This window comes from Mercenaria mercenaria, chromosome 18, assembly GCF_021730395.1.
Source record: "Mercenaria mercenaria strain notata chromosome 18, MADL_Memer_1, whole genome shotgun sequence".
Lineage (NCBI taxonomy): Eukaryota > Metazoa > Mollusca > Bivalvia > Venerida > Veneridae > Mercenaria > Mercenaria mercenaria.
In genome coordinates, this window is record NC_069378.1 from 38,948,159 (window position 1) to 38,974,595 (window position 26,437).

The 26,437-nt window shown below is 34.8% G+C and overlaps 2 protein-coding genes and 1 long non-coding RNA gene across 7 annotated transcripts in view; 1 reads left to right on the plus strand and 2 right to left on the minus strand.

The window, feature by feature from the left end:
• Nucleotides 1-1,402, minus strand: part of LOC123537764 (ankyrin repeat domain-containing protein 50-like) — a 41,821-nt gene extending 40,419 nt beyond the window's left edge. The window contains exon 1 of the mRNA XM_045321544.2: nt 1,318-1,402. The gene's annotated coding sequence lies outside the window, so the exon portion shown is untranslated. The remainder of the gene's footprint in view (nt 1-1,317) is intronic.
• A 5-nt stretch (nt 1,403-1,407) lies between these two features.
• On the minus strand, nt 1,408-18,742 carry LOC128550811 (uncharacterized). Of its 3 annotated transcripts, none has more exons than XR_008368489.1 (3): nt 18,606-18,742; nt 7,383-7,830; nt 1,408-1,420 (listed from the first exon to the last, which is right to left on the minus strand). It is a non-coding gene; the product is annotated as an uncharacterized LOC128550811 (long non-coding RNA). The 3 variants fall into 3 exon arrangements; XR_008368490.1 differs by having other exon boundaries at nt 7,383-7,848; XR_008368491.1 differs by lacking the exon at nt 18,606-18,742 and adding an exon at nt 10,976-16,116 and having other exon boundaries at nt 7,383-9,868.
• LOC123538514 (protein arginine N-methyltransferase 2-like) overlaps nt 18,708-26,437 on the plus strand; it is a 50,324-nt gene continuing 42,594 nt past the window's right edge. Inside the window, exon 1 of one of the 3 annotated variants that reach the window (XM_045322672.2) lies at nt 18,708-18,899. In XM_045322672.2, the coding sequence (XP_045178607.1) occupies nt 18,762-18,899 (138 nt within the window). In that variant the 5' untranslated portion in view covers nt 18,708-18,761. Of the gene's footprint in view, nt 18,959-26,437 lie in introns of all 3 variants that reach the window. The other 2 variants (XM_045322674.2, XM_045322675.2) reach the window with 2 other exon arrangements.

The window sequence follows — 26,437 nt, forward strand, 5'->3', positions numbered from 1 at the left end:
CCAAGTTATTGATTGGAAACGGTTTTCCATGTTCAGACCCCTGTGACCTTGACCTTTAACAGAGTGACCCCAAAAACATTAGGGGTCATTTACTCTGCATAACCAATCATCCTATTAGGTTTCAACATTCTGGGTCAAGTGGTTCTCAAGTTACTGACCGGAAACGGTTTTCAATGTTCAGGCCCCTGTGACCTTGACCTTTAACAGAGTGACCCCAAAATCAACAGGGGCATCTACTTTGCATGTACAATCATCCTATGAAGTTTCAACATTCTGGGTCAAGTGATACTCAAGTTATTGATCGGAAATGGTTTTCACTGTTCAGGCCCCTGTGACCTTTACCTATAATGGAGTGACCCCAAAAACAATAGGGGTCATCTATTCTACATGACCAATCATCCTATGAAGTTTCAACATTCTGGGTCAAGTGGTTCTCTAGTTATTGATCGGAAATGGTTTTCAATGTTCAGGCCCCTGTGACCTTGACCTTAGATAAAGTGACCCCAAAAACAATAGGGGTCGTCTACTCCAGCAGCCCTACAACCCTATTAAGTTTGAAGGTTCTAGATCAAATAGTTCTCCAGTTATTGATCGGAAATGAAGTGTGATGTACGGATGGACGGACAGGGCAAAAACAATATGTCTCCCCCAGAGGGGGGGGGGGAGACATGATAACATGGTGTAGGGTAACACAAGAATTTTAGAATTGGGCCACCAGTTTCACACGAGAAGTTTCCAATACATACATATAGGGAATCGGAATAATTTGACCAACCTTGGTAGAGGGTCACGAAAGGACCACTTGTGTGAAATAATTCTAAAACAGTTTTAGCACTGGTGTCCTCTATGTGCAGCCAAATGGATCCATTTGAACAATGTTGGAAGAAGACTACCCAAAGAACATCAAAGGCAAGTTTCATCAACTTCCACCACATAGTTTTGAGAGATTTTGTTTGAAGAAAATTATGACTGGATGGACAAACGACGGCTGGTGGGTGATCACAATAGCTCACCTGCTCAGGTGGGCTAAATCCAACAATGTGCATTACTTCAGGAAAGGCAGGTATTACATTAGTTATAAAATGTATATCAAATGCAATACAACTGAAATATAGTATATTGGAATACTGGTCTGAAATTCTTTTACAATATCTACACCAAAAATATAGCATATAAACATTTTTTTAAAAAGCAAACCGTTTAAACTTTAAATACATTATAGATATTTGATAATACAGGCTGATTATAATACTATTAATCAGGTTAATTTCTTCAACTTCTGCTAATGCAATTGTACAATTATATAAATATACCTACATCATTTTTGCTGTTGAAATCGGCCTTGTTTTGGAGCAAGAACTTCACCAACTCCAGATTGCCTTCCTGTACAACTTCATGTAGTAATGTATGTACTGTTGTACTGAAATAGAACAATTCTTTTACATGTAAATAACCTGATAAACCTTTGACCTCCAAACATGACCTTGACATTGATGGTTGACTACTAAGATTAGTTATCTATCACTGACTACTAAGATTAATTATGTACCACTGACCTCAAAAAATTGATTATAAATCACTGACTACTAAAATTAATTATGTATCACTGACAACTAAGATTAATTATGTATCACTGACTACTAAAATTGATTATCAATCACTGACTACTAAGATTAATTATGTATCACTGACTACTAAAATTAATTATCTATCACTGACTACTAAGATTAATTATGTATCACTGACTACTTAGATTAATTATCTATCACTGACTACTAAAATTAATTATCTATCACTGACTACTAAAATTGATTATCAATCACTGACTACTAAGATTAATTATCAATCACTGACTACTAAGATCAATTATGTATAACTGACTACTAAGATTAATTATCAATCACTGACTACTAAGATCAATTATGTATATGCGAAATATTTATCACTGACTACTAAAATTAATTATCTTTCACTGACTACTAAGACTGACTACTAAGATCAATTATCAATCACTGATTACTAAAATTAATTTTATTTGTCACTGACTACTAAGATCAATTATGTATCACTGACTACTATGATTAATTATCAATCACTGACTACTAAGATCAATTATGTATATGTGAAATATGTATCACTGACTACTAAGATTAATTACCTATCACTGACTACTGAGATCAATTATGTATATGTGAAATATGTATCACTGACTACTAAGATTAATTACCTATCACTGACTACTAAAATCAATTATGTATATGTGAAATATGTATCACCAACTACTAAAATTAATTATCTATCACTGACTACTAAAATTAATTATGTATCACTGACTACTAAAATTAATTATCTATCGCTGACTACTAAGATTAATTATGTATCACTGACTACTAAGATTAATTATGTATCACTGACTACTAAAATTAATTATCTATCACTGACTACTAAAATTAATTATCTATCGCTGGCTACTAAGATTAATTATGTATCACTGACTACTAAGATTAATTATCTATCACTGACTACTAAAATTAATTATCAATCACTGACTACTAAAATTAATTATGTATCACTGACTACTAAGATCAATTATGTATATGTGAAATATGTATCACCAACTACTAAAATTAATTATCTATCACTGACTATTAAGATTAATTATGTATCACTGACTACTAAGATTAATTATCTATCACTGACTACTAAAATTAATTATCTATCGCTGACTACTAAGATTAATTATGTATCACTGACTACTAAGATTAATTATCTATCACTGACTACTAAAATTAATTATCTATCGCTGACTACTAAGATCAATTATGTATCACTGACTACTAAGATTAATTATCAATCTCTGACTACTAAAATTAATTATGTATCACCAACTACTAAGATTAATTATCAATCACTGACTACTAAAATTAATTATGTATCACCAACTACTAAGATTAATTATCAATCACTGACTACTAAAATTAATTATGTATCACCGACTACTAAGAATGATTATCAATCACTGACTACTAAAATTAATTATGTATCACCTACTGCTAAGATTAATTATCAATCACTGACTACTAAAATTAATTATGTATCACCGACTGCTTAGATTAATTATCAATCACTGACTACTAAAATTAATTATGTATCACCAACTACTTAGATTAATTATCTATCACTGACTACTAAGATAAACTAGAACTGTCACAGGAGTGACTCATACCCCATCCATACGGTCTTGTCACAGAAGAATGGCAACCATAAGTAATCTTAAAAATACTTAGAATAATATAAAAATGTCAAAAAAGCTTAATACTTAAAAAGAAGATTACTCGTCTTTGGAGTACTTCATCCTGGGCTTCCACATATAAGTAATACTAGTATAATTATGTGCCCTGGATGAGGGATGAGGTAAATATAAAAAATCTCTAATATTAGAGATACACTAAAAGTGAATACAAAAAAAAATGTCTTACCGACCCATGTTACCACAGAAAAATGTATTTACTTTTTACATAGGACTTATAATAAAAAAGTTAGAAAAATATCAAAAATATTGAAAATCTAAAAATAGGACTTCTAAAAATAGACTAATTCCTGGAATTTAAGGGGAAGAACCTCAGTACAAAAGGCAAAAAAAAAGGCTACTTCCCTTTGGCTCTAAGCCAATCAGAATGAGATATAGTGAAAATACATCAAAATTAACCTTAAATTCTAAGTAAAAGGGGACATAATTCAAGAAAAATTGGTGTCAGAGTTATGCACCTTGTGTAACATGATGTGGGTGATGAGGTGGAACATCTATTTTAAGTTTAAATCAAATCCATTTTGTAATAACTGAGATATAGTGAAAATACATCAAAATCAACCTTAAATTTAAAGTAAAAAGGGGACATAATTCATAAAAAATTGATGTCAGAGTTAAGCACCTTATGTCACATGATGTGGGGATGAGGTGGAACAATATTTTAAGTTTGAATCAAATCCATTCAGTAATAACTGAGATATAGTGAAAATACAACAAAATTAACCTTAAATTCTAAGTAAAAGGGGACATAATTCATGAAAACTTGGAGTAAGAGTTATGCACCTTGTGTCACATGATGTGGGTGATAAGGTGGAACATCTATTTTAGGTTTGAATCAAATCCATTCAGTAATAACTGAGATAATAGATTTCGGGACGGGACGGGACGCGACAAAACTGACTCCTATATACCCCCCTCCAAACATGTTTGGTGGAGGTATAATTATGTATATGTGAAATATGTATCACTGACTACTAAGATTAATTATCTATCATTGACAATTAACATGATTGATTATCTACCACAAACTATTTATGAGATTAAGTATCTATCATTTATATTAATTTCACACAAAGAAGAAATGTATTCAATACCGTGTAACCTATAATGTGTATGATAATATAGAACTACTATTTTAACTTTGAATCAAATCAATTCAGAAATAACAGAGATATAGTGAAAGTGCTTCAAAACATTAACCAAGGTGTGGCTGTGGAATGGATGCCAAAGCTGATGCCAGGTCAAGTACGATATACTTCTTACAGTTGTGCTTAAAGGGACAGTTGATAGGTTTTAAAATAATATTTTGACAAAGTTACATTTTGTTATATATGTTCAGTATGACAATAAGAGCTATTCTAGAACTGCCCTGCATGATTTGATAATTCTAATACTGTCCCACAATGTGGCAATTCCTCAAACATATTACACACATTTTTTCTTTAAGGGAAAACTTGAAATCTAATAAAATTGGATAAAAAATGACTATAAACAAAACAGGGCATACCTTCATTAAAATGACAGCAAGCTTTTCTATCACCTAGCTGTATAACCCTGAAGACATGTGAAGTTTCAATTCAATATCTACATTAGTTTTGGAGATAGTAACTTGCATGCAAAACTTAAACCGGGATTCTATAAAACTTTGTCCAAAGGGGGCATAAATTTGGCAAAAATACATGTTAGAGTTATGGGACTTGACCATGTGCGGTTGGTAATTGAAAAAAATAAGTTTCAAAGCTATATGCCTTTAAATAATGGCTATATGTCCTTGTATGCAAACTTTAACTGAGGTGTGATGCCGGCACCAGGGTGACTAGAATAAGCTTAAAATCTCCACTATAACAAGAGGGTCATGATGACCCTGAATTGCTCACCTGAGTATATTGAACCACATGTTTCAAATGGCAAACTGATGCTAAAATATCAGAAAGTAGATCAGTAGGTCACATTTATGGTCACAGAAAGACAGTTTAAAGATTGGTGTGCAAAACTGTACATTTCATCTAAATTTCAATGCTGGATCTTAAACTAAAGTGGTCACAAGCAAAAGTTTACACACGGACGACGTAGACCTACTGACCTAGTTTTTGACCGCAGCTGACCCAGTTTCGAACTTGACCTAGATATCATCAAGATGAATATTCAGACCAACTTTCATACAGATCCCATGAAAAATATCGCCTCTAGAGAGGTCACAAGGTTTTTCTATTATTTGACCTACTGACCTAGTTTTTGATGGCACGTGACCCAGTTTCAAAATTAAACTAGATATCATCAAAGTAAATATTCTGACCAATTTTCATGAAGATCCAAATGAAAAGTATAGACTCTAGAGAGGTCACAAGGTTTTTCTATTTTTAGACCTACTGACCTAGTTTTTGACCGCATGTAACCCAGTTTCGAACTTGACCTAGATATCATCAAGGTGAACATTCTAATTTTCATGAAGATTCATTGAAAAATATGGCCTCTAGGGAGGTCACTAGGATTTTCTATTTTTAAATCTACTGACCTAGTTTTTGACCGCAGTTGACCCAGTTTCGAACTTGACCTAGATATCATCAAGGTGAACATTCTGACCAATTTTCATGAAGATCAATTGAAAGATATGGCTTCTAGGGAGGTCACAAGGTTTTTCTATTTTTAGACCTACTGACCTAGTTTTTGACCGCAGTTGACCCAGTTTCGAACTTGACCTAGATATCGTCAAGATGAATATTCAAACCAACCTTCATACAGATCCCATGATAAATATCGCCTCTAGAGAGGTCACAAGGTTTTTCTATTATTTGACCTACTGACCTAGTTTTTGATGGCACGTGACCCAGTTTCAAAATTAAACTAGATATCATCAAAGTAAATATTCTGACCAATTTTCATGAAGATCCAAATGAAAAGTATAGACTCTAGAGAGGTCACAAGGTTTTTCTATTTTTAGACCTACTGACCTAGTTTTTGACCGCATGTAACCCAGTTTCGAACTTGACCTAGATATCATCAAGGTGAACATTCTAATTTTCATGAAGATTCATTGAAAAATATGGCCTCTAGGGAGGTCACTAGGATTTTCTATTTTTAAATCTACTGACCTAGTTTTTGACCGCAGTTGACCCAGTTTCGAACTTGACCTAGATATCATCAAGGTGAACATTCTGACCAATTTTCATGAAGATCAATTGAAAGATATGGCTTCTAGGGAGGTCACAAGGTTTTTCTATTTTTAGACCTACTGACCTAGTTTTTGACCGCAGTTGACCCAGTTTCGAACTTGACCTAGATATCGTCAAGATGAATATTCAAACCAACCTTCATACAGATCCCATGATAAATATCGCCTCTAGAGAGGTCACAAGGTTTTTCTATCATTTGACCTAATGACCTAGGTTTTGATGGCATGTGACCCAGTTTCGAACTTGAACTAGATATCATCAAGGTGAACATTCTGACCAATTTTCATGAAGATCCATTGAAAAGTATGGCCTCTAGAGAGGTCACAAGGTTTCTCTATTTTTAGACCTACTGACCTAGTTTTTGACCACACATGACCCAGTTTCGAACCTGACCTAGATATCATCAAGGTGAACATTCTGACCAATTTTCATGAAGATCCATTGAAAAATATGGCCTCTAGGGAAGTCTTAAGGATTTTCTATTTTTAGACCTACTGACCTAGTTTTGGACCGCATGTGACCCTGTTTCCAACTTGACCTAGATATCACCAAGGTGAACATTCTGACCAATTTTCATGAAGATCCATTGAAAAATATGGCCTCTAGGGAGGTCACAAGGGTTTTCTATTTTTAGACCTACTGACCTAGTTTTGGACCACACATGACCCAGTTTCGAACTTGACCTAGATATCATCAAGATGAACATGCTGACCAATTTTCATAAAGATCCCATGAAAAATGTGACCTCTAGAGTGGTCACAAGCAAAAGTTTATGCACAGACAAGGGACGCCGCGCGATCACAAAAGCTCACCTTGTCACTTTGTGACAGGTGAGCTAAAAACAGGTTCTAACTAACACCTTGTCTGGAATTTGCAAATGTTCTGACAGAAATAATTACCCAGTAACAGGAGTTGACATTTACACCTCCTTTAACCAGCCTTTTAAATGATAAAATATCTCCAGATCTGAGTGCACGCTTTAGTTTGAAATCTAGATCTAAATCGAGGTCTGAAGTAGTTTCTGCAGAAGTAGAGGTCTTGTGTTTCCAGTTATGTGAGTTACATCTACCATCCATATTTTTCATAATTTCATGATTATTCACTTTGTTCCAAGTTCTATAAACTGCTGTCAATGGAACATTTATTTCCCTTGCACACAATGTTCATTTATGCCTTGCAAAAAGTGTTAAAAAGTATATAGTATTGGTGGCTTATTTCTGCCATTTCATGCTAAAGTGGCGGCACCTCCACCAGCACAAGGACATCACAAAAGAAGGGTGACAACGCAAAAAAAATTTCTGTCAAGTTGACGTCCTATTTTGTTGTCTTTTACTGCTGGCAGGGGCACTATGCAACAGAACACAACTAAGAAGCATTCAAATTGTTGTACAGTTCTGCTGGCAGGGGCACCAAGCAACAACATAAGGACATGACAAAGTATTGTTTTTTTGATTCACTTCCATCATTCACAGAAGTGCTTAACTTCATTTTCGCATTAAATAAAAAAGGATATGACTGGCTCAGTGAGGGTACTAAGCATGTACAGACATGTACTTTATTTTATTTACAGTAGATCTACCTGTATTATTGGACATATGTATCATTTAACTGTGTATGTCAGCCACAAAGGGAAGCAATGATAAAACATGTCTTGATCTTGTGTTGTCACATAGTGCCCTGCCAACACAACAGAATGCTCCATTGTCCTGTTCTCTTGTTGAGGTACAGGACGAAGCGTACCATTATATAAGCGTACCAGTGCATAAGTGTACCTTTTCAGGACGAAGCGTACCATTATATAAGCGTACCAGAGCATAAGTGTACCTTTTCAGGAAGCGTGCCATTATATAAACGTACCAGTGCATAAGTGTACCTTTTCAGGATGAAGTCTACCACATATGAAATAATTTTTATTTTTTATTTTTTTTTTTTTTATTTAACGTCGCACCGACACATGATAGGTCATAATGGCGACATTCCAGCTTTAATGGTGGAGGATGACCCCAGGTGCCCCTCCGTGCATTATTTTATCACGAAATGGGCACCTGGGTAGAACCACCGACCTTCCGTAAGCCAGCTGGATGGCTTCCTCACATGAAGAATTCAACGCCCAGAGTGAGGCTCAAACCCACATCGATGAGGGGCAAGTGATTTGAAGTCAGCGACCTTAACCACTCGGCCACGGAGGCCCCTACATATGAAATATATATTGAAATTATCTGTAATGGGATGCTATTTAAATAGGTGTTAATAACACCTATTAACCATTGATAAAGCAAGTATTGAGTGAATTTTGAGCTCTTTAAATTACTTTAAACATTGAGCGAAAAAGTTTGAACTCATGAAAAACTGTCATTTTTGTGTCATTTCCTATATCTAACAGACAGAAACAGTAGTGTGTTTTATTACACATTAGTGTTTGAAATTATTTTTTGTCCAATGGCATTGCAGTATTTTTCAAATTATCAGGAAATTTATTTTGGTAAATCAACATTTACTTCCAGTCGTTTATTAACCCGGTAAGTCACCTACTGTAGGCTGAGCTTAAATTTGTAAACAAAAAATAATTTCAAACACTAAACAGGTTAGTGTTTATTAGTAAGCATTTATCAAATTAAATTGGTCGCGTGGGCTGCGCCGCACCAGACCAATTTAATTTAATAAATGCTTACTAATAAACACTAACCTATACGAGAATTGTAATTTAATGTTTACTCATGTGCATGTAGTTATTTATTACAATTATTATTATTTCCTCTGATTAATATGTTAATATAACAAGAGCTGTCCGTAAGACAGCGCGCTCCACCATTCGGCGATTTGACAGTAAAATGAATATATGTCTTAATAAGAGACCTCTACTTTAAAAGGAAGATACACCAAGGGGCATAATTCTGTCAAGAACACAAATTAGAGTTATTGGGATTGTTACCACACATGCAGATGATGATGGTAAAGATATATTTTGAGTTCAAGTCATTATCTTATATAGTACCAAAGTTATGTCCAGAAAATGAAGTTTGTTAAAAAATTTAAGTATGAAAGAGGCATAATTTGGTCAAAAATACAAATCAGAGTTATGGGGATTGTTACCACACATGCAGATGATGATGATAAAGATACATTTTAAGTTTCAAGTCTTTATCTTATATTGCATTAAAGTTATATCCAGAAAGCGAAGATTGCAAAAAAAAATTTAAGTACAAAAGGGGCATAATTCTGTCAAAATACAATTAGAGTTATGGGGTTTGTAACCACACATGCAGATGATGATCATAAAGATATATTTTTAATTTCAAGTCATTATCTTTTAAAGTACCAAAGATATGTCTATAAACGAAGCTTTCGAAAAAATTTAACATGAAAATAATTCCAAGTATAACAACTTTATGACTTGACCTTAAGTATAATGGGCCCAGCCCCTGCACATACCTTTTTTGTATGCTGAACAATGTTTACGTGAACTTACAGTAAGATATAAGCAATAGTAACAAAGATATGACAGAAAGTCAAACTAAGTGGGACTGCTTAAGTGAAAATAGTATAAATTGGAACCTTATGTATAGTTGTTTTTAAGTGTACACGAGATACATACATACAGTGGTTACAAACGAGAATAATACATAGAATTTTAGCAACAAACTCCCTACTGTTTAAAATGAAAATTAAGAATAATAACTTGTGCACTTTTTGTCAGAGCCAGGAGGAAACTTTGATCCATCTCTTTTGGGAAAGTTCAAAGGTTAAGCCAGTCATACAATATATAATAAATGAACTTGAACATTTTGACCCAAATGGTGAAATAAATAAGTTGACTGTTTTGTTGGGATCTGGGAGAAAAGACTACATGTTAGATATTCTTTTTTTAGAAACAATAAAGTATATATACTTATGTAAACGGAACCAGGTTATGCCTAGCATTGCTGGTTTAAGAAATAGCCTTTAGTTCTCATGGGAGATATATCAAGCTTCAAATATGACTGATTTAGAATTTGACAGATGGGCAATTGTAAGACACTTTTTATGTTAACTACATTTGAATGGTAATTTTGAAACTAAATAGTACTGAATATTGTACAATGAATATATAAACCAATAAATTAAATAGTTATCAAAAAATTATCAACCTTTTACAGTAATGTGAAAATCTGTAGCAATCTTTCTTGTTTGCACTGTATACAATATTTATATTTTTTGTTGCAATTTATTTTGTCCGTTTTCTCGTTTGCTCTATTCTGCACCATAAAGAAGGGGGTATTGAATCTGTATAGTTACATATATGTTATATTGAATGATGAGTACATGTAGTTCCTTGTTAAAATGTTAGTGTAGTCATTGAAAAGCCATAGAGCTTGTCTGTAATTATTTATATGTCTTATGAAATAAAAACATTATCCCCCTAAAAAAAAAAAAAAAAAAAAAAAAAAAGATATGACAGAAAAACAAAGGTTGCCGAAAAACTTTAACCTTAAAAATAACCTAAGTATAACACCTTGGTGACCTTGACCTTGGGTATAATGGGCCCAGCCCCTGTACATACTTTGTTGTATGCTGGACAATGTTTATGTAAAGTTACAGTAAGATATAAGCAATAGTAACAAAGCTATGACAGAAAAACAAAGGTTGCCGAAAAACTTTAACCTTAAAGATAACCTAAGTATAACACCTTGGTGACCTTGACCTTGGGTATAATGGGCTCAGCCCCTACACATACTTTGTTTGTATACTGGACAATTTTTTATGTGAAGTTATAGTAAGATATAAGCAATAGTAACAAAGATATGACAGAAAAACAAAGGTTGCCGAAAAAGTTTAACCTTAAAAATAACCTAAGTATAACACCTTGGTGACCTTGACCTTGGGTATAATGGGCTTAGCCCCTATATTTACTTTGTTTGTATACTGGACAATGTTTATGTGAAGTTACAGTAAGATATAAGCAATAGTAACAAAGATATGACAGAAAAACAAAGGTTGCCGAAAAATTTTAACCAAGAAAGGTCACGCCGACGCCGGGGCGAGTAGAATAGCCCCCCTGTTCTCCGAATAGTGGAGCTAAAAATACAAGGTACAATTTATATTTGATAAAAACTGATTTTAATTATTCATTTTGCTTTTAGTATAGGTTAATTAGTGTTTTTTAATGTGTATTTACAAAGTTTAATCTGACAGCTATGAACAGCGCAGCCACGAGGCTGATTAAGTTTTGTAAATGCACATTAATAAACTCTAACCTACTTAGTGTTTGAAATTATTTTTTGTTTCCGGATGACGTCAGAGCGAATAAAATCAATAACACACCTCTTGTCCCTTCTACTCACTTGGTAGCTAAGTTAAAGTAAGTTTGTATTAATTAACATCAATTTGAAATTGTAGGACAAAAATAATGGAGGATAAATCACAGTACACCGTCATGTAAAGTTATTGGTTTTATCGCTTGTGCATAAGTGTAGCGTGTACACACGGTAAACGTTAATCGTGCATGTACTTTAACATACAAAAAAGGTTTAATTCACCAGGAAATTCGTGTATTTTTGGAAATTATTTAATAATTTTTACTTAAATTAATGAGGAATTGAATCCCCTTTTGATAAATAGTTTTATTTGACTTTATCTCATATTTGCAACAAAATCAATCGGCAGTTATGAAAATTTCATAGGAAATTTCCCCCACTCTTTTGGTCTTTCAAGTGTTAGACGCGAGTGGAGATATTGCCCACTAGTCCAAATAATAGGATGTTTCGAGACAGCGTGATAACTTTTGAGGGATGACAACTATAAAATATCAGCTCATAAAATAAGTCATCCTGACAAGCCAAATGGGTAAGGCTAATTGCCCATAAGAGAAATAACTCAATATTTCATAGACCAGGGCAGGGTCGCATCTAGTCCAACTAATTTGACGCGATCTTAGGAAATATTGAGATAATTTTTTCATATGGGCAATATCGTCCATTCTACAGATAGAGGAGCAACTTGGACAGTAAAAGTGTGCCCACATCTGATGTTCCCAAATATAATCAGATTTGTTTTTATTTAGTTGTTTCATGCCTTTGGAGTACACAAATCAAATCTTTTAGTCAACTATCGAAAAATTTTCGTTATTTTATTGATTTTTCAAAGATAGCTGTAAATCAGCGACAGATACGTTACACTGCGAATTTTCATTCAAAAAATATTTTAATATAACACATAACAATATTTGTGTCCGTTATTTTCCTGTTCAGACTAAATACTCTGTATAGTTTAATAAGAAATAAAGTTATTTATATATTATGATTGATAAAGTAAATCAAATGGTATGGAAAAAATAACGTAATTTACACAAATATCAGTTGTCTTAATAATTTTATATTATATTGGATTACGAAATAAGATCTATATCATCATGTAGATTAACGTAGTGAATAGATGAGGGAAACATACTATATGAACAATATAACTGTTGGTTCTTAGATATATCTGAAGATACAGTCTTTTTAGTGAAAATTGTCTACCCATTTCGTATAAACGTATCTGTCTCATTTTTTAAATTGATTAATTGGCGTTACATTTGCTTTATATTTCATACATTTTGGTATGATTTTATTTGAAAATAAAGAAATATAACACAAAATGTTAATGTTTTGTATAGAAAATCTGTAATTTGAACATCTAACATAAAAAATTGAAATTGTAACGTATCTGTTTTATTCAGTATTTATGAAGTCTTAATTATTAACTTCAGATATCAATAATAAATCCGCCATCAACTTTTTTCTAAAACTTTATATTAAGGTGATGATTATTCAAACAATTCAAACATTTTTACACTTTTATAGCACAGTCGTATATCGTATCTGTTGTTTGTAATGTATCTGTTTTTAATATGTTTTCTCAAGTGAAAAAATATGAAATCTGGACTGAAAGTTAAATACTTTAATTTGGATACAAAGTTAAACACGTGTTCTACTACACTGTCCAGTAACATTTCTAGATAAATGCAATATAAATGCATGCTGAATGAAACACTTCGTAACGTATCTGTTCAAAACAAATTGAAAGACGGTGGCAGTTGAACATCATCTTATCTTATTTTCTACAATATGTTTAGAAATGTTTATTTCAGTTATAAATAAATATTTTTTTGATAATCATATCATTAAACATTCAAACTGTCAAGAGTTATTCCGGAACATGCATTACGCACCCGAGTATTTGAAGTGAATAGATGTTGTAACGTATCTGTTGTCAAAACACAAAAGGTACGCGGTCAATATACAAATGATTGACACATGTGCATATTGAAAAAAGCGATGTTTTGTTCAAGATGTATATCATTAACTAATCATTTGAGCATAACAGTTTAGTAATTGTCTCGATATTTAAATTTCAGTACCATGCAATTTAATTTAACCCTAGATCGCCGACATAGATTTTTGATCTCATGTGCATGTGTTAAACGTCTGATTTCGAAAATTAGTTATCTCTATAGTGGACATTTCAGTGCAATTTTAGACAGTATAAAATGTGCCTCCTTCATTTTGAAAGCAAAATAGTGATACTACCAAAAAATATAAAGAGTTTAACTGCGCCAACATGTTTAAATTGGAGTTGCTCCTCTATCTGTAGAACCGACGATATCCCCACTCGCAATCTAAGCCACCCTTACAGAAGCAAGCCTCTGTGGCGTACATGATGCGTATTTGCTGTGTATATGCCGCGAACACAGTAGTACGCCAGAGGAGTACATTTTACATACACCGCATGCCGCGTACATGCCGCGTACTATTTCGACGAGTACACAGCATGTACGCAGGAGGTCACTAGTACACTTCAAGTACGCAGCACAGACTCTGAAAATTTAAGGAGTACACTGCATGTACGCAGGAGGGACTTGTACAAGAAAATAGTACACTGCATGTACACTGCAGATACTTTGAAATTTGTGCAGTACACTTCATATACGCGGGAAGGACTTGTACAATTTCTTTTGGCATTTATACTTAGTTTTTTTTTTTTTTATAAGTTAAAGTCTGAAGTAAACTTCATATACGCGGGAGGGACTTGTTCATTTTCTTTTGGTGTTTATACTTTGAATTTTTTTAGGTAAAAGTCTGAAGTACACTTCACGCAGGAAGGATTTGTACATTTTTTTTTTTTTTGGAAGCAAGAACTTGATTTCCGAGTAACTTTTATCTTAATAGCATAGAATAGTTCAAATTACCGGTATTCTGAACAATGAAAATTTGCCAAACTATTTGCAATGTTCATTTGTGAAGCTTACATCTTAGTGATTTCTGAGCTGCACCTTGCATGCAGTGTAAAAAATATATTCTTTTTCATTTTGAATTAATCCTGGAGCTTTCTAACTTGGATAATTGAAAAGCCTTATTTGAACTTCGTTGCATTACATTTTGTAATACATGAAATAATTACCAAGATAATGCCTCAACAGCGCCCGAATGAGAAGAATTAATAGCTCTCACTGTTATTTGAATACTCTTGGGCAAAACACCATTCTATCATGTTTAATAAAGGCTTTAATGCTCATTATGTTAACTCATTAAGGCCTCACCAAATTAAAAAGTTGTTCATCGGATTTGCCGCTCGTATATTTTCAGAACGTTTTTGGCTAATTGCGCTAGCCCCATTGGAAAAAATCAATCCAAAATTTTTTGGTGCGCTACTTTTTACGCACGTAAAAGTGTATAAATGCTTATATAATTCCAGTCCTAGATTGTTCTCAGATGGATTTTAATCAAAATAAATACATACTACGCACACATCATCTATAATAAGTCATAACACTTATATTATTATTTAGTTGCATTAAAGCTGTTTCCCCTTGATGCATTTACGCCATTATCTTCAAATGTTTACCAAATTACATGCTACAAAAATTGATTTATTTCATTGAAAAGTGGATGAAGAAAAGCATACTAATTTATTTGATAACATCAATCTACATTATTTTGGTAAGGGTAAATACTTATTGATGCATGTCACTTATCTTTTTTCTGTTTTTTTTTCTGTCCAAATGATCAGCATTTGCATATGAAAGTTGGTGGGGTAAGGAATTTACATTATCAAAGCAGTTTCGCCACAAGAGTACACAGCATGTACGCAGCAGAAGTACACAGCATGTACGCCGCAGGACTCGGGCCAGGGGTACACAGCATGTACGCCGCAGGAGTACACAGCATGTACGCCGCAGGGGTAGTACACCGCAGGCTCATTTGCATGTGAAAAGTGTATGTGCCGCGTACATGCTGCGTACTATTTCCCGCATACTAAATTCCTCCAGTGTACATCCTGTGTACTATGTAGTCCACAGCATGTTCGCAGCAAGTAGTACGCGGCAGAGCTCATTTGCATGTCAAAAGTGTACTACAAACGTACTATCGGTGTATGTGCGGTGTATATCCTGCGTACTATTTAAAGCCCTTGATTTCAGTACACATCATGTACGCATCATATACACTGTATGTACACAGCAAGAGTACGCAGCAGGCCTTTTTCTTCTGTAAGGGCAGTCACAAATATAAAACAATCTGAATGTCGAATTATTTTGACTTAGGAAGTGGCTATTCCTACGGTCCCGTAAGAATAGCCTCACAGGCTATTCCTACGGCTCTCCCGTAAGAATAGTGAAATAGCCCGCAGGTGGCTATTCCTACGGCTCTAAAGACAGTTTGTATGTCCACCTTGTATTGCATTGTTCTGAATTAATTCAACTGGTATATTTTCGAACAAATTGTTTACTTTTCAGTTTCACGCCCAGGGCGCCCCCTCCCAATAATTTGACCAATTAAGCTAATTCTCTTAACAATCTTTTGACAACGAGTCAATTTTAGCTGTGTCCTGCAGTTTTGTAGTTGTTTTTGAGGTTTTAACAACCACTTTTTTAAAAAAAAAAAACACACAAAAAAAACGTTGTTAACATTTTATGGAACTGGGTTTTGTTATAGGTCGGCTGACTTTCAAAATGTACGCCACCCTAGCTCCCGTCCCCACTCTAAAATATATCATTTTTTGATGACTTGCTGCAAATATTCCAATATTCGATCAAAATACATACCACATCTTTCATGGCCTACTATGCAGAAATTCAACAGATTAATGAGGTCAAGAAAAAGAAAAACTGTAATAAATATTTGTAAATTTATCAACGAGTCATATAAATTAAGGGCAGAAATGTTATAGTTAAGACCATTGATATGAATTTCTTTTATTATACATATAATTGTAATGTTTACTCATGTGCATGTAGATCTAGTTATTTATTATAGTTTTATCTGTTCATTAGCCAAAGACATGTTATGTCGATATTGCTAATAAAGTTTGTTGTTGTTGTTGTTGTCTAAAAATGCTTCCTACGTGCCTGGCAAGCGCCTGGATTCTTCCTCTAGTACCAGAAAGGCTGGAAAATCATCAAATGACACATTTTCCTGTCAATGTTATGTTAAGCATTTTCACACACAATATGTAGCTGTCCGGCAATGAAAGCCTTAATGCATGAATATTTGATCACCACCCGAAAGAAAATGCACCTACCTTCCAATCAGAATTTAACAGTGACTTAATGATAATGAACATGTAATGGAGGCCAAATGCAAGTGGTATTAGAAAACTTATTTTTCCTTGAAAAGATCAAATTTTTATGCAGCTTCTTTAAGACACGTCCTTTAACAAGTGCATGTACTTATTTCACATCTGCCAAATAAGTATCTATTGTGAAATTGGCGAATTCACCCAGATTTTCCCCTTTTCAATAAAAACATGAAAATGTACTCAGAATGTGAAACCCCTTATCTAATGCATTGTTTTATAAGAAGACTTATAATATTTTCTACATGTTCACAAGCACAGGCAGTAATTGTGGTCTAAACTGAAGTAAAACTCTTAAAAAGAAACTTTGAAAAATTAAACAAATTCCTTGAAAAACAGTACAAACTATTATCTGATGAATTGTTCTTCCACCGCTATAAACCATTTATCTACCTGGTACTAACAACATACCAGTAATTATTGGTTTTTAACAGATATTTGCGCTAAGTTCAGTGATTTGAATATTACTTCCTTTTCTTTAAAACAATGTAAAATAACACTTACATACATTGTATCTTAAAGACGATTATCTCTAAGTGAACTGAAAAAATAAGGCAATTAATTTGGATGGCAAGATATGGGAACCACAAACTGTGGTTTGAAATGAAATGATAATAATTTTTACCAAAGTGCTCCCTGTAATCTTTATGACTTTATGACTTGATTTTGCATGTCGATGTCTATCTGGCAAAATCAACACCCGTATATACTTTTCGTTTCTAATTAATACTTAGTATAAGTATTTTTTTTTCTTGAAAATTGGCATGCACACATAGAAATATATACTTAATAAAAGCTTAAAAGGATTTTAAAAAGTATTCAACACTTTAGATTTTATGTCTTGATTTTGCCTTTTACTTGAGATTTTTTCGTATATAAATTCTGTCCAAATCAACACCCTCAAACGTTTTTCGTGAATAAAAGCTTAAAATGATTCTTTAAAAAATCATCACTTTAACTTTTATATCTTGATCTTGCCTGTCATTTAAAATTTCTGCGTATACAGTAGAATCTGGCGAAATCAACACCCGTATATGTTTTTCGTTTCAAAACCACCTTATATATAACTATTTTTTCTTGAAAATTGACATGCAAAGTTCTCTCTCGATGTGATACTAAAAGGTAAACAATTTGTTCGAAAATATACCATTTAAATTAATTCCGTACAATGCAGTTCAAGATGGACATACAAAACTGTCTTTAGAGCCGTAGGAATAGCCACCTGCGGGCTATTTCACTACTCTTACGGGAGAGCCGTAGGAATAGCCTGTGAGGCTATTCTTACGGGACCGTAGGAATAGCCACTTCCTTTGACTTATTATCAATAGGGTCGCATCTTGAAAGTTAGTTAGACTATAGATCTATTATTGCCGTGTTCTTATGATGGTGCCCCCTCAGCATGAGGACATTACAAAAACACATCATGTCAAAAAGGAACTGTAAATTTCCACATAAGTATCTCGATAGATCTAGAACTGTGTAGAATTGGTGTGTCTAGGCTATAGACAAGAACAGAAGAAATTATCACACACATTTTTTTCGACAAGTTGATCATTTAGCTCTATTTATCTTGCACAGATGTTCATTTATGTTCAGAATGAATTAAGCGCTTTGTTGACACGGACTCAAAAAAAAAACAACAACAACAACAACAACACGTACAACAACAACAACACTATCCATGATTGATGGAAAGCGACCAAGAAGTCCCAGAAAATGATTCACATGTGGTTAAAAGGGTTAAAAGTAACTCTTTTGATGGAGAAAGTAATTTAGAAGAAGTAATAGTAGCTTTCAACGATTTCAAAGGAGTTGGAGACAATCAGGTATCCTAGAACTAGCTAGTGTTCGGATAAACATATTTTTGGATGTTGAGCAATACCCGGTAATTGATTTTCTTCAAAGCCAACAGTACATCATTTGTAGTAGCTTCTGTGGGTCGTGAAATATGATAATCAAACCTTTAATTTATCTCACAAGTATTAATGATTGGCAATTTTTGTATGCTCAGGATATGTCTAGGAAAAAACCAGAACATATGAGATTTATATTTGAGGAAGTGGCTATCTAGAGGTCCGGTAATCAATATACATGTACTGTTATGAACGCATTGGTCTAGAGGGCTAAGATGTTTTCTTACGGATATGAAGGCCCCAGGTTTGATTCCTGGTTACTTCCACTGCAGTGTGTCCTTGGGCAAGGCACTTAATCATGATTGCCTCAATCGACCCATGGGTACCAGCAAATTGCTGGGGGTAATGTATTATTAGTTTTAACTGTTCTTAAAATATGGTCGCTCAAAAGTTCTACAGAGCTTATGTTCATTGTTTCACAATGTGATGGTAAATAAAATTTACCTTAAATTTACTGCATTACCAGTGTATAAAATATTTGCTGGAAAAATGTTATGATTTAATAGTTGTCATAAATCTGCTGTTATTACATTTTTTGGTAAATATTCTATTTTATTTACAATTAGCTCTCACTCGGGTTTAAGGTGTATCTGTTGAATATATATGAAATTTTAAGAGCGAATTCCTGTAGTCACTGTTATTTATTTACTCAAACCGTTATTTATGTACTCAAACAAATTCAACAGTTCATGAACACAACCCTTACAGAAGAAAAAGGCCTGCTGCGTACTCTTGCTGTGTACATACAGCGTATATGATGCATACATGATGTGTACTGAAATCAAGGGCTTTAAATAGTACGCAGGATATACACCGCACATACACCGATAGTACGTTTGTAGTACACTTTTGACATGCAAATGAGCTCTGCCGCGTACTACTTGCTGCGTACATGCTGTGGACTACATAGTACACAGGATGTACACTGGAGGAATTTAGTATGCGGGAAATAGTACGCAGCATGTACGCGGCACATACACTTTTCACATGCAAATGAGCCTGCGGTGTACTACCCCTGCGGCGTACATGCTGTGTACTCCTGCGGCGTACATGCTGTGTACTCCTGGCCCGAGTCCTGCGGCGTACATGCTGTGTACTTCTGCTGCGTACATGCTGTGTACTCTTGTGGCGAAACTGCTTTGATAATGTAAATTCCTTACCCCACCAACTTTCATATGCAAATGCTGATCATTTGGACAGAAAAAAAAAACAGAAAAAAGATAAGTGACATGCATCAATAAGTATTTACCCTTACCAAAATAATGTAGATTGATGTTATCAAATAAATTAGTATGCTTTTCTTCATCCACTTTTCAATGAAATAAATCAATTTTTGTAGCATGTAATTTGGTAAACATTTGAAGAAAATGGCGTAACTGCATCAAGGGGATACAACTTTAATGCAACTAAATATAAGTGTTATGACTTATTATAGACAATGTGTGCGTAGTATGTATTTATTTTGATTAAAATCCATCTGAGAACAATCTAGGACTGGAATTATATAAGCATTTATACACTTTTACGTGCGTAAAAAGTAGCGCACCAAAAAATTTTGGATTGATTTTTTCCAATGGGGCTAGCGCAATTAGCCAAAAACGTTCTGAAAATATACGAGCGGCAAATCCGATGAACAACTTTTTAATTTGGTGAGGCCTTAATGAGTTAACATAATGAGCATTAAAGCCTTTATAAAACATGATAGAATGGTGTTTTGCTCAAGAGTATTCAAATAACAGTGAGAGCTATTAATTCTTCTCATTCGGGCGCTGTTGAGGCATTATCTTGGTAATTATTTCATGTATTACAAAATGTAATGCAACGAGGTTCAAATAAGGCTTTTCAGTTATCCAAGTTAGAAAGCTCCAGGATTAATTCAAAATGAAAAAGAATATATTTTTTACACTGCATGCAAGGTGCAGCTCAGAAATCACTAAGATGTAAGCTTCACAAATGAACATTGCAAATAGTTTGGCAAATTTTCATTGTTCAGAATACCGGTAATCTGAACTATTCTATGCTATTAAGATAAAAGTTACTCGGAAATCAAGTTCTTGCTTCCAAAAAAAAAAAAAATGTACAAATCCTTCCTGCGTGAAGTGTACTTCAGACTTTTACCTAAAAAAATTCAAAGTATAAACACCAAAAGAAAATGAACAAGTCCCTCCCGCGTATATGAAGTTTACTCCAGACTTTAACTTATTAAAAAAAAAAACTAAGTATAAATGCCAAAAGAAATTGTACAAGTCCTTCCCACATATATGAAGTGTACTGCACAAATTTCAAAGTATCTGCGGTGTACATGCAGTGTACTATTTTCTTGTACAAGTCCCTCCTGCATACATGCAGTGTACTCCTTAAATTTTCAGAGTCTGTGCTGCGTACTTGAAGTGTACTAGTGACCTCCTGCGTACATGCTGTGTACTCGTCGAAATAGTACGCGGCATGTATGCGGCATGCGGTGTATGTAAAATGTACTCCTCTGGCGTACTACTACGCATCATGTACGCCACAGAGGCTTGCTTCTGTAAGGGTACTTTAGAAAATTTGTTTCACTGAGCAGCTTTTAGCTCACCTGAGTCAAAGGCTTATGGTGAGCTTTTGTGACCGCTCAATGTCTGTCGTCCGTCGTGTGTCCGTCACCAATTTCTTAAAAAATCTTCTTGAAATCCACTGAGCAGAATTACACCAAACTTCACAGGAATGAACCTTGGGTGGCCTCCTTTCAAAATTGTTCAAAGAATTGAATTCCAAGTAGAACTCTGGTTGCCATGGCAACCGAAAGGAAAACTTAAAAAATCTTCTTGTCCAAAACCACAATTCATAGGGCTTTTATATTTGGTATGTAGCATCATCTAGTGGTTCTCTACCAAGATTGTTCAAATTATCCCCCTGGGGTCAAATATGGCCCCGCCCTGGGGGTCACATGGTTTACTTAGACTTATATAGGGAAAACTATGAAAATCTTCTTGTCCAAAACCACAGGTCCTAGTGCTTTGATATTTGGTATGTAATATCATCTAGTGGTCCTCTACCAAGTTTATTCAAATTATTCCCCTAGGGTCAAATATGGCCCTGCCCTGGGGGTCACATGGTTTACATAGACTTATATAGGGAAAAACTTTAAAAATCTTCTTGTAAAAAAATCACAGGGCCTAGGGCTTTGATATTTGGTATGTGACATCATCTAGTGGTCCTCTAGCAAGATTTTTCAAATTATGCCCCTGGGGTGAAAAGGGGCCCCGCCCCAGGGGTCCCAAGTAAACATAGACTTGTATAGGAAAAAACTTTAAAAATCTTCTTATCTTAAACCACAAGACCTAGACCTTTGATATTTGGTATGTAGCATTGCCTGGTAGTCCTCTACTAAGATTGTTCATATTATCACCCTGGGGTGAAAAGAGGCCCCACCCCGGAGGTCCCAATTTTACATAGACTTACATAGGAAAAAAACTTTAAAAATCTTCTTGTCTGAAACCACAAGACCTAGGCCGTTGATATTTGGTATGTAGTATTGCCTTATGGTCTCTACCAAGATTGTTCAAATTATTACTCTGGGGTGAAAAATGGCCCCTACCTGGGGGTACCAATTTTTACAGAGACTTATATAGGAAATTTTTTTTAAAAATCTTCTTGTCTGAAAGTTCAAGGCCTAGGCCTTTGAAACTTGGTATGTAGCATTGCCTAGTGGTTCTCAAACAAGAATCTTCAAATTATGCCCCTAGGGCAAAAAGAGGTCCTTTTCTGATCATATTTCCTAGACTGTTTTATTATAATTACCTGATGACCCCAAGTAATTAGGGGTCACTTGACTTTGACCTTGACCTACTTTTTTGTTTTTTAAGATAGAGCCTTGAGATTTGACAGTTTTGTACACCGATCCTAAAACTGACTTTCAGTGACCATGAATGTGACCTACTTTCTTAATATTTTAGCATCAGTTTGATATTTGAAACATGTAGCTCATATTACTCAGGTGAGCGGACAAGGGTCATCATGACCCTCTTGTTTTCGTTTTCTTTTTAAAATAATGTATATTTTCTCAATGAGTAAATAAACCATTGATTTCAGAATTTTTGCTTCCCCAAATTTTTTTGTCCTTGTCCGTACATATTTTGGTCTTTCCTTCTGTCCGGCTTTCATGCATATCTCAACATGTATTTGACCTGAAGTCATCAAGCCTCACAGGATTGTTATTCAGCATGTGAAGTTGTGCAACTGGCGTTTTATTCAGGATTTCACTCAGCCAGACTAGAGTTGTAGTCCTTGACTTAGTAAAAAATATGCATAAAGTGATAGGAAGTGGGGGCACCAGTGTTCTATGGATATACATCTAGTTTAATCATAAATTATGCGGACGTTATGTTAGCTAGCACAGGGTTAAATAAACTCATTAACCAAAAGACAGCACTTGTAAATTAAAACCAATCTCTAATTCTTTTATTGACTTAAATAAAGGTTATTAAATTGCTGAGATCAATAAACAGAAGTATGAATCTTTTAACATATTCAAATTAGGTAACACATGCTCGCGGATTGAAAATTACAGGCATGACATTTTGATTTCCTTGGAAACTTGTGGGTATATCTAATGAAAAACAGGTTTCCTATAGTCATTTGCTTAATTTACTTAGGACACTGTGCAGGCACGTGCCTTTGAACCCTACTTGTTCTTTTGTATAGAATAATGTAAAAAAAAAACAACAACAATTACTGTCACAGGAACCAAAAGTTTATTTTAACTTGCATAGATACACTAAATTGAGAGCCATATTAGGTTACAAAAATGTTTTTGACAGGTACGACAACCTCTGATATGATATACTGATATTTTGATTTATATTGAGAACTTGCAAACATCACTAATACACAGTACGAAATTTCTTGAATAATATAAATAATATTTACTGTGAAAAATTAATAATTTATGGAAGGTGTTTTAAAATGACATTTTATTAACTTATAAAAGAATAAATTCTTCTGTGATCATGTCATAACTTTAAAGCATGCTAATTAAAGATGATTTTCTAATTTCTTCTCATTACTTCCTGTGCATTAAAATCTTCTAACACAACACTTCATCTTACATTATCTTTGAAAACAATTTTTTCAGAGAAAAAAGGGGGGACATAGAAATAGGCTGCTTCCTTCCATCCGTCCTGCTGTCCATCTGTCAGACTTTGTGTTCTGTCCATAACAGTTACTCTGCCATCCATGAAGGGATTTTAAAATAACTTGGCATAAATGTTTACCATAATGAGACAATATGTTGTTTGCAAGACCCAGACCCCTAGCTTTATGGTCAAGGTCATATTTAGAGGTCAGAGGTTAACAGGGTTTGTTTTGTGTCCGGTCCATAACTCTGCCATCCATGAAGGGATTTTGAAATAACTTGACATAAATGTTCACCATAATAAGACAACATGTCATGCGTAAGACCAAGACCACTAGCTACAAGGTCAAGGTCACATTTAGAAGTCAAAGGTTAACAGGGTCTGTTTCGTGTCTGGTCCATAATTCTGCCATTCAGCAAGGGATTTTGAAATTACTTGGTAAATGTTCCCCATAATGAGATGACCTGTCATGTGCAAGATCCCGGCCCCTAGCTCCAAGGTAAAGGTCACACTTAGAAGTCAAAGGTTAACATGGTTTGTTTCTTGTCTGGTCCATAACTCTGCCATTCATAGAGGGAATTTTAAATTACCTGGCACAAATGTTCCCCATAATGAGTTAATTTATCATCAGCAAGAGTCAAGACCCAGACCCCTAGCTCCAAGATCAAGGTCATCTTTGGAGAACTTTTTACCTCACCGGAGCACGAAGTGCGCAAGGTGAGCTATTGTGACTGGTCATTGTCCGGCATCTGTCGTTGTGCGTCGTTCGTCAACATTTGCCTTGTGAACACTCTAGAGGCCACAGATGTGACTCAGTCATTATGAAACTTGTTTTGAATGTTTGTCTTGATGACCTCTAAGTGAATCTGGGTCATGTGGGGTCAAAAACTAGGTCACCCAATCAGATCAAAGGAAAAGCTTGTGAACACTGTAGAGGTCACAGTTGTGACTATCTTTGTGAAACTTGGTCAGAATGTTTGTCTTGATAATCTCTAGGTCGAGACAGTTGTGATTCAATCATTATGAAACTTGATTTGAATGTTTGTCTTGATGACCTCTAAGTCAGATTTGAATCTGGGTCGTGTGGGGTCAAAAACTAGGTCACCCAGTCAAATCAAAGGAAAAGCTTGTGAACACTCTAGAGGCCACAGTTTTGTCCAATCTTTATGAAACTTGGTCAGAATTTTTGTCTAGATGACAAATACAAATAGATCAGGTTTGAAACTGGGTCACATGGAATAAAAAAACTAGGTCAGTAGGCAAGATAAAAGGAAAATCTTGTCTACACTCTAGAACCCACGGTTTAAGTTTGAAACTCATGAGAAATGGTCAGAATGTTTGTCTTGATAACCTCTAGGTCAGGTTGGAATCTTGGTCATGTGGGGTCAAAAACTAGGTTACCTGGTCAAATCAAAGGAAAAACTTATTAACACTAGAGGCCACAGTTGTGATCCTATCATAATCTTTATGAAACTTGGTCAGAATGTTTGTCTTGATGATTTCTAGGTCAAGTTTGAAACTGGGTCATGTGGGGTCAAAAACTAGGTAAGTAGGCCAGATCAAAGGAAATATTGTTAACTCCTTTGAGGCCATGGTTTAAGTTTGAAATTCATGAGAATTGGTCAGAATGTTTGTCTTGATGACCTCTAGGTCAAGTTTGAATCTGGTTCATGTGGGGTTAAAAACTAGGTCTCCCGGTCAAATCATAGGAAAAACTTGTTAACACTCTAGAGGCCACAGTTGTGACCCTATCTTTATGAAACTTGGTCAGAATGTTTGTCTTGATGATCTCTAGTTCAAATTTGAAACTGGGTCATGTAGGGTCAAAAACTTGATCAGTAGGCCAGATCAACTCCGGTGAGAGAAATAGGGCCATCATGGCCCTCTTGTTTGGTAATTTTTATGCCCCCCTTCGAAGAAGGAGTGGTATATTGTTTTGCAGATGTCGGTCGGTAGGTCGGTCGGTCGGTCGGAATGTAGACCAATCCGTTTCCGGATGATAACTCAAGAACGCTTGGGCCTAGGATCATGAAAGTTGATAGGGAGGTTGGTCATCACCAGCAGATGACCCCTATTGATTTTGAGGTCTGTATATCAAAGGTCAAGGTCACAGTGACCCTGAATAGTAAAACGGTTTCCGGATGATAACTCAAGAATGCTTGGGCCTAGGATCATGAAAGTTGATAGGGAGGTTGGTCATCACCAGCAGATGACCCCTATTGATTTTGAGGTCAGTATGTTAAAGGTCAAGGTCACAGTGACCCTGAACAATTAAACGGTTTCCGGATGATAACTCAAGAACGCTTCAGCCTAGGGTCACGAAAGTTGATAGGCAGG